General features: G+C 50.6%; 1 protein-coding gene across 4 annotated transcripts in view; it reads left to right on the top strand.

The window, feature by feature from the left end:
- Carmil1 (capping protein regulator and myosin 1 linker 1) overlaps positions 1-12,625 on the top strand; it is a 237,699-nt gene that overhangs the window by 143,338 nt on the left and 81,736 nt on the right. For all 4 annotated transcript variants that reach the window (XM_058582007.1, XM_046452369.2, XM_046452370.2 and 1 more), the window contains 4 exons: positions 1,260-1,337; positions 1,467-1,543; positions 4,195-4,299; positions 8,675-8,744. In XM_058582007.1, coding sequence (XP_058437990.1) covers positions 1,260-1,337; positions 1,467-1,543; positions 4,195-4,299; positions 8,675-8,744 — 330 coding nt within the window. The remainder of the gene's footprint in view (positions 1-1,259; positions 1,338-1,466; positions 1,544-4,194; positions 4,300-8,674; positions 8,745-12,625) is intronic.

The raw sequence follows: 12,625 nt of genomic DNA, 5'->3' as shown, positions 1-12,625 counted from the left end.
GAGCTGGGGGCACGGATGTTGCCGCAGAGGACAGAAGAGCAGCAGGCTCCCCCGGCAGGCTGGGTCCTGTTCCAGCTCCTCTGGGAAGAGTGGATGGGACGTCCGGGCCAGGGACAGCGAGGCTCCGGGGCCTGCGACTGGCCCACTTCCTGGCCACCCTTGTGCCTGGGGAAGGCCTCAGAGAAGGGTGTCGTCACCTCTTCAGGTGGCAGGAGCTCCGCCAGCTGGTGGCTGGGAGCAAAGCCACACCACCTTCCCATGTCCCTGAGGTCACTAGGGCCAGGCCGACGCTAAGAGTGAGGAACGCTGGTGGGTGACGCAGATGGGTTCCTGAGTCGGAGCAGCTCCCGCCAGCCTGTGCTGGGCGTCCTCTGGTCACTCTAAGGCACTAGGCTTCTTCCTGTTCTGACTGCTCCCTGGGGATTTCCTGAAGCCCCACATAGTGAGTACTGTGCTGGGAGTGCTTGCTGGGGACCAGACGCCTGGGGCACAAGCTTCCTCGGGATCAATGTATCTAGTGGTGTCCAGAGAAGCAGAGGACAGTCCCTGCCACTTTCCTGGTAACCCAGTGAGCGCTCACAGTCTCCCAGTGAGGTCATCGGAGAACAACAGAGTGGTGAAGGGCAGTGTTTGGGTGGCCTTGCGCTGGGAAGAGGTCAGTGTGGTCTAGGGCCCCCGAAATCCGAGGTGCTGTTTTTATGTAAAGGACGGATAGTGCTGCTCTTGTTGGATTTCTGGAAATCACTGCGGATGGAGAAACCATTGCGCTAGGCAGAAGAGAGTGCAGCCTGAGACCATCCCTTGGCTCAAACACAAACGAGTGCTTCCTTGAACATGTTCAAAAGGAGCTATTAGCATTTTGATAGGGTGGCCGCAGTGCAGGTGGTATTTCAGCCTCAAGAGTTAAAATTAATTAGCACTATTCCAGAAATTTGTAATAAATAAAATTGAGCTTGTCAGGAAAATGAAGTCAAGTGTAAAAAAGGGTTTGGCAGAAAAGATTCCATTTGGCCATTTTTTTTTTTTTTTTTTTTTTTTTACTGAAGCATAAATTTATTTTAGATGAACTTTGGATGTTTGCTCTCAGGGAAGGGAAGGGAGTGGCAGGAAGTTCTTCAAATCCTTTTGGGAAACATCAGAGTGATCCTGGGGATTACGGCAACTCCCTATTGACACATTAACTTGTGTTGTGGTGGTGTGGCAGGGGTGTGTGTGTGTGTTTCTAGATCCTGACATTAATTTTTGTTCTTTATTTCAAGCACATGTACAATTTCTTGGCTCAGCCAAATGCCATTGCTCACCTGGATTTATCCAACACAGAGTGCTCCGTGGACATGGTAATGTTCTTTCACGTGGCTTTGGGGGTCTTAGAAGCGCTGTGTGCATGGCGCACAGGCCTTTGTCTCTAGTAAAGCCTTCTCCTGGACCTAGAAATGTTTGAAAGTAAGTGTGCTGCTTCTCCCCAGGTCTGTGGTGCTCTCCTCCGTGGATGCCTTCAGTATTTAGCTGTGCTCAATCTCTCCAGAACCGTCTTCTCTCACCGGTACGAATCCCTCCTGCTCTCCCTGTCCTCCTGCAGAGCCTTCCCTGGGAGAATGGCGTAGTGACAATGAAAACAGGCTGCGAGGGGTGCGTGCTGCCCAGGAGGATGGCCTTGGACCCTGTGTGTGGCCTTGGCAGGCAGGTTCCATCCTCTTCCTTGGCTGGTCAGGTCCTCACCGGTACCTCCACCGACTCTGAACTGTGTGGCTCATGGCTCCTCATGTGAGCAGGTGCTCTCTTCATACAGTGAAAGCCCTTCTAGAAACTTCTGTGGGTGTGTGTCCCAGTGACGAGCCTAGAAGTAAGGACGAACTCTTTCTGGGGGCAGAGACAACAGCCGTCCCAAAGCTCCCTCCCTTCGATGTGTGGAAGCTGTGGGAGAAGCACGAGGACTCGGGGAGGCAGCGGCATGGAGTGTGGAGAGGGCGGGAGGAGGTGAGGGGACGTCGGGGCTGCGTAGGTGTGGCATTGGCCGTCCTGCTCGGATCAGCCAGCCTCAGCCTTCCCAGTGGCTGTGGGTCGGAAACAGGACTTGGTCATTGCTTGTCTGCTCACAGTGCGTGGTGTTGCTTTGTCCTGGAGCCACCTCCGCGGTCCATAGTTGGCTTTTTAGCAGCTCTGTCTACTGGGGGGTGGGTAGCCCTCACATATGCCGAGATCTCAGCCTGGCAGCATGACCCACGGTCGTGCCTGGCAGATTTGACAGTCGATAGTTAAAGTGCTTTTTGCTTCATTACTGAACAGTGATGTCAATTCTGCAGTAGCAACACACACGTCACCAGTTCCTCAATAGAGGAGGGTCAGAGGTGGGAAGAACCGTGAGCAACTGCTTGGTTCTAGGTCCTTCCGGTGGCTCTGCTCAGCTCCTGTGGTGGACGGCAGCTTACGAAGTGGCTCTGGCTGTGACTGAAAGGCCCGAGTGACGGCAGAGACTGCAGAGGCTTTTGTGTCTTCCGCTCCTTTACGTCCACAGCTCCACTGCGTCTGGGGACTGCTCGGCAGTGCAGCCGCGAAGCTCGTGGAGCACCCCGTGCTGACAGATTGCCTCGTCTTCCAACGAGAGGCTGTGATTAAAGTGTTCATGCCAGCTCCTCACCCAGGCCACCCTGGGAAGCGCTCAGTGATGATGTCAAGATCGCTGCATTCACGCTGAGGTGTGAATGGGGCTAGGCAGTCACGCGCCTGTTCACAGATAATTTCATAAGTGTGCCGACAGGTAGGGGCGGCTGCTCTGAAGTTACAGTGACCCGCCCGGTCCCCAGGGCTGCTCCACCCGATTGGACTCCATTGGCCTTCAGCAAGGGTAGGAGCCACATTCCTCTCACCCTCACCTGGGAGCCCGTCCTCTCCAGAGCCTTGACAGTCCCACAGCAGAGAAAGAGAGACCCTAGCAAAGTCCCTTGCTCACAAAAGCATCTCGGGAAGTCACACTCGTCTCTTCCTTTCACCTCTGCTGGCCGTGGAGAGCATGAGGCTCTCAAGTGTCAGGTGCCAGCCTCCCTCAGGAAGGGACCCCAGGTATTTGGGAACACTGAACAGTCAACACCAAGACAAAGCATCAGGAGCAAAACTAGTCGGCGAACCACTGGACGGCATTTGCTTATTGCAAGGAGCAGGAGTGCCCAAGCTGGTAGGCTCTCCTCTCTGGACACAGCTTTGGAGACGTCCAATACCATATGTCCTCTCAGAACTCTTTCCTCTTAGTTTGGTTTTTCATCTTTTCAGGTAAAGATTCTGGTTTAGATTTTTCCTCCTGGAATTGTCTTGTTTTAAGCTGTATTTTGAACCTGCCAGATGTCCCCAGGTCTTCCCAGACCTTGGGCATGCAAAATTATGGACTGACAGGTGGGTGAGCTGGACACAGGTGGCTCCGCCCCTCCCGCCACGGAACACGAGTGCTGCCATCCACGCTGCTCCCTGCGCAGGGGCTCCTGCTGTCGCCTGGCACGTCTTCCATTCTCCCACCAGTTCCGCCAGAGGGAACCCAACAGGCCAAGGGCCTCCACACCAGTGTATTCCGGGGCCTTCAGTTCTCCTTCACCCCTGAGCTGCGGTTTGACCCTCTTACTTCCTGCCAGCGGCCGGGGGATGCACAGGAGCTTGCAGCCACTTCATTTTGAGTTTCCTCTTTATTCTGACGCTGGGTGGGGCTGGATGAAGATTCACAGAGCGGATGGAGGAGCTCAACAGGTGATTCGCCGAGCAGGCTTCGCGCCACTCAGACTTGGAGCTATCGCTCAGCTTGACACAACGACCCATCTTGCTGCATCCGAGACCTGCTATTTCTAAACACAGCCACCTGCAGGCAGTGATCCTTCATGTCTGGCGCTACCCAGTGGGAAGCCTCTTAAAATCAATGCAAAGTGTGCCTCTCTGACCTCCTGCTTTTAAAAACTCCAGATGTGCCGTTTCCTGGAGACGGATGGGGTCAAGTGCAGGGGCTCACCAGCTGCCGAGAAGAGGGGACGTGCTCAGGGCACTGAAGACCTGGCACGTTCCGCACCAGCCTGGATTTCTCCACTTAGGCCTCGGGCGTTTGTCTTCTCCTCTACGTTTCTGAGTGTGCTGGCGCGCGGGTCATTCACAGGGCCCGGGTGGCCAGTCAGTGCGCCTGGGGGAGGGGGACCACTCACAGCTCTCGTGTTTTTGCAGGAAAGGAAAAGAAGTGCCCCCGTCCTTCAAGCAGTTCTTCAGCAGCTCCCTGGCTCTGATGCACATCAACCTCTCTGGCACAAAACTGTCTCCTGAGCCCTTAAAGTGAGTGATGGCTTCCTTTTCTCCAGAGCTTTGAAGGTTGAGTTTGTTATTCTGGGAGTGCTTGAGGGAAGAGAGAAGGACGCATAATGCAAAGACCGAAAAGGCACTGAGAATAGGTTTTACTCGGAGGTGGAAGAGTTGATTGGAAGTGTTAAAGCACCCTGTGCAGGTAGATACCATTGCAGCTTCTCCTTCATGAGCATTCTCCCTGTGGGTCATGACCTTGGCAGTAGTCACTGCTCTTACACAAAAGAAGGTTCCGAGCACGTGTGGACACGTGGCCCTGACCCTTGTAACAGGCACGATGAATACGCGTTGAACGCTGTGCCTCCAGGTGCCCGTGCCTCTGGCTCCCCTCTGTTCGGCCTGTTTTTAGGCCTAGTCTTGGGTGCGTCTTAGTCCACGTTTGTTCTAGATATTTCTACTCACAGTGGTCATCAAACTCTGTATCCGTTATGTGGGCAGCAGAGTCAGTTTTTAGCTGCTTGGGTGTCTGAGTTACTGAGCGTTTCTAGGCTGACAGGTGACTTAAGTTATGGAATTCAAGACTTCAGTTAAGTTGAGGTTTGAGAGGAATTTGTCACCTTGGGATTTCCATTCATCTTTGCCAGACGGAATCAAAGGTGGGAATCAAAGGTGGGTGTCCGGAGGCAAAGGAGTCGGGTTCTCTCTGCGCCTGGAGAGGGTGTGTCGCAGTAGCCCTGGTCGTGCGCCCTGTCAGGCAGGCTCAGTGCTGCAGACGGCTCCCTCCCCAGCTGGTGTCAGCCCTCAGCAGTGACCCGCACTCTTCCCTTGTGCTCTGCATGAGATGTTCAAAATCAGTACCTGCTATTTATTTTACTAGGAAATGCATTTTCTTCTAATTTTTAAGTCTCCTTTTTTGTTGGAGGTCTGAGGTTCTGGCTTCCACATGGCACCATACGATGAAAACAAAGAATGCCTGTAAGGAAAGCAGGTCCAGTCAGGTGCTAGAAAGTGCCTGGTGTCACAACTACAGCAGGCTTCTCTCTTTTTTTAATGTTTAGTTAATGTGTTAGCTATCTCTAAGCCTAGCAGCCACGCTGGGCGTTGTAGCACATGCCTGTAATGCCAGTGGCTCGGGAGACTGAGGCAGGAGGGTCGAGAGTTCAAAGCCAACTGTAACAACTTAGTGAGGTCCTGTCTCAAAGTAAAATATAAAAATGGCTTGGGGTGTATCTCAGTGTTGGATCGCCCCTGGGTTTAATCCCTGGAACCAAAAATAAACAAACAAACCAACCTAACAGCCAAAAACAATAAATATCCCTATGATTTGGCTATTTGTATTGGCTATTAAGAAAACTACGACGACTAATGTTCCAAAGAGTCTCCTTTACGATTTAACCCTGTGCATTCAGCTAGAATCTATTAACCATCACAGTATGACAGATTTGGGGTACTGAGTACAGAGCACACCCAGATGCAGCCCTTGTGCTCAGCGGGAGACAGTCACGTTCAGGAGAGTTTTGGGATAAGTTCATTTTTCTGATTCTTCAGAATGTTGCCCCTTGAGTGATGCAGAGTGATGGTTCATGGCTCGATGTAGTTGATTTTATGCGTTATCCCACGCCATAGCAAACCGGGACTTACTGGACTTTACTGTAGCTGTATACTTGTGAATATTCTACTTGAAAGATATTTTGTAATTCTTAGATCTTATGATCTGTTATTTATGGGAATGTTTAATCACGTTAATTCAGGGGTCACTTCAGCTTTGAGTTTTACTCAGTATAGATTTTACAGTGCAGAAAAATGCTTCATAGCTGAAGATTCCCAAAACCACGTTCCACGCATACTTTGGTGTGGTATGATGAATGGACGATGGCAGAGTGTGGTGCCTGGGTCCACCTGTGAGGGAGGGGCAGGAAGGGACAGCAGAGTCCCTCTGGTCCACACATGCACCGTGGCCTGTGATGCTGACCACAGCTGTGGGGAGCTGGTGGCTTCCTGGGAAGCTGGCTGTGAGACGGTGGCTGGCTTGTAGGATACGCATTAGGACGGGTTCTAGGACTCCCTCTGTGGAGGGGCAAAAGCAGACAGCAGCACTGGACAGAGGGCAGGGGGTTCTGAGGGTCCCCTGGGAGGGGAAGGAAGTGGAGGGCATTCTGGCCCTGCAGGGCAGCACCCACTGCTGTCCCCAGCTGTCACAGGGCTCGGTGGATCACTCAACCCCAGATACCTGCCGTGAGCCCCAAGGGCGGAGGGAACCCTTGCTTCTTAGAGCACTTGGGATCAGTAGCTGTGAGAGAATGAGCCAGAGAACTGTCACTTCCTTTGAGAGTGACACTTTACATAGGATGTTCCACAAGTTTCCCACTGATCTGGGGTCCTTTCAGAGGGAGGCATGTGAACACTTCCTTCATGATGGGGCTTTCCCTTTGGGCTGCCTTCAGTCTGTTCGAGTATCTCGAGGCTTTAGAGAACCTGGTGGCCCTGCTCCGGGGTCCCCTCCAGTCTCCCAGGGGTGCTCCTTGCTGCTGGTCCTTCTTGTTCTCTGGCTTTTCTCCCCACCCCTTCCCCTGGGCCCTCCTCCCCTCCCCGCCATGCAGCACCCTCCCTCCAATCCCGTGGGCTTGGCTGAAGACTTGTATTAAACCTGCACCCGTGCTCCTCCACCAAGATGAGGAGTCCCCCTCCCAAGACGGGGAAACTAAGTGCCAGTTCTTCTCACCAGTTTTGCAGCAGAGGCTGAGGACTGAGGGGAGAATGGCTGGGCATTTTGCTGTCATGAGGTTACAGTGCAGGACACTTCCTCCTGCAGAGTCCCCCACCCCAGGCACCCTGCCCACCCTTTGCTGTAGTTGTGTTTTGTTCTGCCAAGAACAGTTTCTGTGGCCTATTTATTTTTACGGGTCTCCTGACATTGGCCTTCTGTAGCTGACTATGTCAAAGAGCACCTTTACTTCCTGGGCCTCAATCATATGGGTGAAAAGTGGGAATGATTTTCCTTCTGTCTGAGCATTATAAAATGCAGTGTTGGGACAGGTAGGTACATCCTGGAAGCTTACCTTATGCTAGAAACTGAAGAGACCTCCTTGATGATGTCCAAACCCTAGGTTTGCTGCTAAGAATCTGAGTTTTTAGTCTCAAGTACTTTTGGTGGCTCAATTCTGCCCCAGAAAAGAATGTAAAAAAAGCAGTTTTTAAGCAAAGAGAAGCTGTTTAATGAAGTTGGCACATACACCGATGGGACGGACCCAGCCTTTCTCCTAGGACAGTGTTACAGAGTGACAGACAAGCGAACAGGTCCTGGCTGGGGGTGGCAGCCAGCTCTGCTTGGCCACTCAGCTCTTTTGGTGATGAGCCCAGAACCCAGTGGCTGGAAGAGGGAATGTCAGGGGCCTGGCTGTGAAGGGATTACCTTTCCTCCCTCCTCACCAATGCCCACTTTAGAGTAGCCTGGCCAGGGTCCTTGTCCTGGGAGCATGAGAACTGTAGTCCAGCGCCTGACTCCGCTCACCACCGGCCTGAGTCATGGTGACCTGCACGTGTTTATTTTCTGTGGTAAGAGCAGGAGCTTTCTGTTCTTACAGAGTTCATTATTAGGTCCGATTTAGGGCTTTTGTCCATTCTGTGTAATCTAATGGGTGTGGAATTTTTGTGTCAAACCTGGTCAGTGGCATTGGAGTTTACGAGACTGGCCTGTAAAAGTGGAGTCGATGCAGCTTCTTAGAAAGACATGACATCCAAGTGCTGAATCCAGTCTCCTCGATTTGCAGATGAGGAAATTCCTTCTTCACAGACATGGGTTTTCCTGGCCCTGTAGGTGGCCAACCAGCCAGGCCCCTGGGCTCAGGCTCAAGACGTGTGCCTGCCTGTGTCCAGTGCTCTCCAGCCCTGGCACATGCTCTTCTTAGGAAGAATAATAAGCTCATCCAGCGACGATTCCACATCCTGCAGCACTGTGGAATTGGCCTCCCTGGCTACCGCATTCCCTGGGGAAAGCCAGCTTTCTTTGCCACTGTAACAATCGTCTAATAATCTTCTAAACATTATTAGAGCTGTCCTCCAGCAGATGCAGGTGGGGATTTATCTGTGATGAACACAATTTAATTTCAGTATGCAATTAGGTGTGCTGCTGGCTTATTTGCGTAGGAATGGTGGTTCTGCCAGGTTTGGCATGGAGGGTGGCCCCCACTGCTGTCAGGCAGAGTGCTCTGGGTCATGTTTTACTGTAGAGGAGCAGAAATGCAGTTGGCATTGTAAGGAAAGAAAGGTGATTCAAAAGAGCATTCTTCTCCCAGGGTTGTTCAGTGTGCTCACAGTGTGTGTGTGTGTGTGTGTGTGTGTGTGTACGCGTGCGTGTGCGCCCATGTCGTGTGGAATTGTACCTAACCCTGTGTGTTTCCTCCCCCAGAGCGCTGTTACTGGGCCTGGCTTGTAATCATAGCTTGAAAGGGGTTTCTCTTGATCTCAGCAACTGTGAGGTAAGACCACCTTCAGACTGTGGACTGCAGTAGATAATAGCCTCAAAATCACTTTGCCTTTTTCCTGCAAAAATATGATTCTGTGAGTCTGCAGGGTATAAAGGAAGCAGAGAAACACACATTGCACAAGTAGCATACATTATGTATTTTGCAAGTTTTGTCTACGAATAGCCGCTGAACACCATCCAGAAAGCATCCGAGGGGGTGTCTAATGGGTGTTTCTCCAGGCTTAGAGCCTGTTGCCTAAGTATTTTTGACGATGCTGTGAGGTACAAAGCTGTAAGCCAGTTTTGTTGTCGTGAAGTGTGACACACAGCATTCCTTGCAGGGGACGCGTGCATGTACCTGACTTGGATTTCCAGAGTGTAAAAACAAATGACTTTCTCATCATTAATTTTGCTTTTTGGTATCTTGATTCAAAACAGGAAAGTGAAATGCCTCTCTGAATCATAGCAGTCCAGACCCTTCCAAATCCGAGGCCACAGAGAACACCTGACACTAGCAGCCTTTGTGTTTTAGAGGGCACCTAAGCCTTTCCTACCTTGGGACTTTAGTTTCTGAGGAGGTTGGTAAGAATATACCCAGGTGCCAGTCTCTGGGCCTCTCCAGAGCCTGGGCTTGCCCAGCAAGTCAAGCCCTGTTTCTTCTGCCCAGGAGAGGCGGGGAGGCTCCTCAGTCCATCCTGGCCTTGGGGCTTTCTGTTCTCCCCACTGGTCATGTGCCTGTTGGACCCTCCTCCTCCCTAAGGCCCTCTAGCTTGAGGCCATTCCTGCACACGTGGGTCAGGTCCTAGCCGTGCAGTCCTGGATGGACTGGTTGATATTGCCCCAACCTCTACACACGCAGAGTGGAGGTGGTGTCAGTGGGTCGCCGTTGCTGTGGGTTACAGGGCTTTCTGAAGAGTGCCTCTTCGTACCTGGTTCTCATCAAGGCTGCTGCTCCTGATGTTTTCTTGTCTCTCGCCAGGTTTCTTCCCTGAGTCTTGAGCCCTTCACGATTATGTTTTTCTAATTGTCTGGCGACATGCATTTGGACACTGAACCCCAGTGTGCCTTGCTGGGCACGATGAGGTGGCTCCCGTCTAGTTTCCCAGAGAGGTTGCGGCCTTCTGGAGGGAAGGACTTGTGCCACGCTTTGTATTGTGTTTCCCTTACCTCCCAACAAGATGCCAGGCGCCAGGCCAGCACTCAACGTTGTAGAAGATCAATACTTCACCTCTCGGAAAATTCTAGAAACTGATGAGTCTGGAATGATACCATGTAAATTGTTAGTGTAGGATTTTAATTTTAATTTAATTTTGATACCACCTTTGCCATTTACTAGTCTTATTGTTTTGAAAAAGAGAAAACAAAAAAAGTACAAAAATTCAGAAAACAAAGCCAAACTTGAAAAAGTACCCTAGCACTATGGACCTTTCCTGTGCAAAAAACCAGTAGTCTTTCATTTATGAAGACAGGTGATGACGTAGAAAACAGCTCTGGCCTTTTCTTTCATACTTTTTTTTTTTTTTTAATTAAGACAGAAAATTCAAATCAAGTGGTTAGTCTCTGATGGTGGGATTGACCGTTACTGTTATGAAAATCCCGGCTTAATTTTGGCCTTTCACTTACAGATCAATCATAGGAAAAGTTGAGACTGCAGATAGACGGAGGCCTTGACAATATGTCTCTCCCCTTTTGTGGCACAGCGTGCTGGCCACACGTGTAAAGGCACAGCTTGTACTGCTGCGGGTGAAGGCTGGCCGTACAGAACTGTTATCCTGAACCCTGTCCCAGTGTTGTGTCACCCTGTGCTCCTTGGGGCTCGGTGGGTTTCAGTTTGCTCCTGTGCAGGAGAAGTAACCCCTGAGGTGTTTGGAGGTCCGGCTCACCTGAGCTGAGGTGCTTGGTGCTGAGTCCTGGCCGTCGGTCTGCCGGGTTCCCGCTGTAGGGTTTATGCGGTTGGAGAGAAGCTTCCCCATCGCGAGGGTGAAACCGTGCTCTTGTGAACATCGTCTTTCTGTTCATTCTCGATTTAGCCTGTGTAGGTCCAACCTTCTTCACGGTTATCATCTTGTGAGAATCGTGGAAGGATTCACACTTGACTTTCCTCATCACATGAATCTTGTTTCAAAATCCAAAAGGTGGTTGGGAATAAAATTTTCTCCTTGTCACTTAACCGTCGCAGGAGGTCACTTCTGCAGGGGTGCCTTTCTTGAGAGGTGGGGCTGATGTACCTGAGATGTGACAGGGTGTGGGGTCTGGCGCTGGAGGGTCTGATAGTGGTCCTGCAGTTCCCATGTGGTACCTGAGGGCCAAGCAGCTCCATCGGGACCCCTGGGTCACAGCCACCCATGCCACGGAATCAAAGAACCTTGTGAAAATGTTGATGTTGTTTTATGTTTATGAATCAATCATTTAATATAAAATATCTGTATAAAATTTTTGAAACAGGTTCATTTTTCTTGATGGGGAAAAAAATTCCAGCCCTTAGTTTTAAAGTCAGTTTTGTGTGGTGTCATAGAGGGTAAAGGACCACCATGTGAGATGGTGACTGAGTTTACTTGGGGCAGACAGGACAGTCACCTTGAGGTAGAAATGAAAGCTTCGTCTGGAGGAGGCTTAGGATGGGTTGACTCAGGCAGACCTCTTTAAAGGAACCTCTTCCCTGGTTACTCATCCTCACGTTCTGGCGAGTGGCCAGTTGTCTTGTAGAGCTCAGGATGGCTCCAGATTCCCAGAAAGGAATTTGAGAGAGGAGATTTGCACTTTCAAGCTACAAGAAGAAAGTTTCTGTAGGAATTTATAGATCATGACGTCGCTTCCCTATAATACAGATACCATTTTTGTTTGGAGAACTAAATCCAAAATTCTGGTCTGTGTCCTTTTGGGTGTGTAGTGAGTGCTGCAGTTAACCTTACAATTCTAGATCACTTTGATACTTAACTGCTGTGTCACCAAAGGTGTTTCTCATTAATTATGTCACCACTGGGCTTTAATTCCTTGGTTTTCTGGTACTGCAAGGGAGTGATCTCTCTTCTGTAAGACGGGGACCATGGTAGTCCTGGGGGTGCTGGAGCCCTGGGGAATCAAGAGGCCCCTTTGAGGCCCAGCTTGGGTCCTGGGCTGTGACCTGACGTCTTCCTCCTGTTGAGTGGGATGGTGGTAGTTTCCAGGGACAGCATATGTCGCAGTGCCACATGGTTGGCTCAGCATATTTGAGCTACTCCCTGGAGAGGAAGAGGATTTCTGTGGAGGAGACTTATTCTGAATGTCAGAATTTATAGCACAGGTCAATACTGTCTTTTTAAAATTTTTATTTGAAACTATAAATATTCTTTATTTATTAAAAAATTTTAAAAATTACCTTCAAAGTTGTTGGTTTTTTTTTTTTTTTTTTTTTTTGACACTTAGAGTCATACCTGAGTTCTGGACACCGAGCAATATTCCCCTCTGTGGTCACACTTGCCTCTGTGGCCTTTGTCCGAGGCTGGGGACTGAGCCCTCCTGCAGATGTTTGGAGGAATGTGTCTCATTGCCGTGGAGGCAGGTTCCTGAAGAGGAGCTCTGAGCTGTTTCATATGGCGCAGTGACACCCGTGTCCCTGTGTGTCCCCCATGCACCCTTCTTCCTAAGGGAGGAATTGCATAGGTCTTTTGATCTATTGCTTCGTAGTCACAGCTCAGGGGAACAATCTGCACATGCTGGACTTGAATTCTTTAAGAGAAGAATCTGGTATTTTGAGGAGATGCAGAGGCCAGCTGAGGCCGAGAGCCAGTGCAGATCTAGCCAGTGCAGTGCTTGAAGGGAAACTCTCCTGCAGATGAGCACGCAATTCATTACGACTCATGATGCAGAGGAAGAGAGCACAGGTAGTGACGTGTGATGTGAGGGCCCTTCTGC

This window comes from Marmota monax, unplaced genomic scaffold (genome assembly GCF_021218885.2).
Source record: "Marmota monax isolate L192 unplaced genomic scaffold, Marmota_monax_Labrador192_F-V1.1 WCK01_AAM20220418_F8-fsc00141, whole genome shotgun sequence".
NCBI lineage: Eukaryota > Metazoa > Chordata > Mammalia > Rodentia > Sciuridae > Marmota > Marmota monax.
This window is presented reverse-complemented; position numbering and strand designations above follow the sequence as displayed.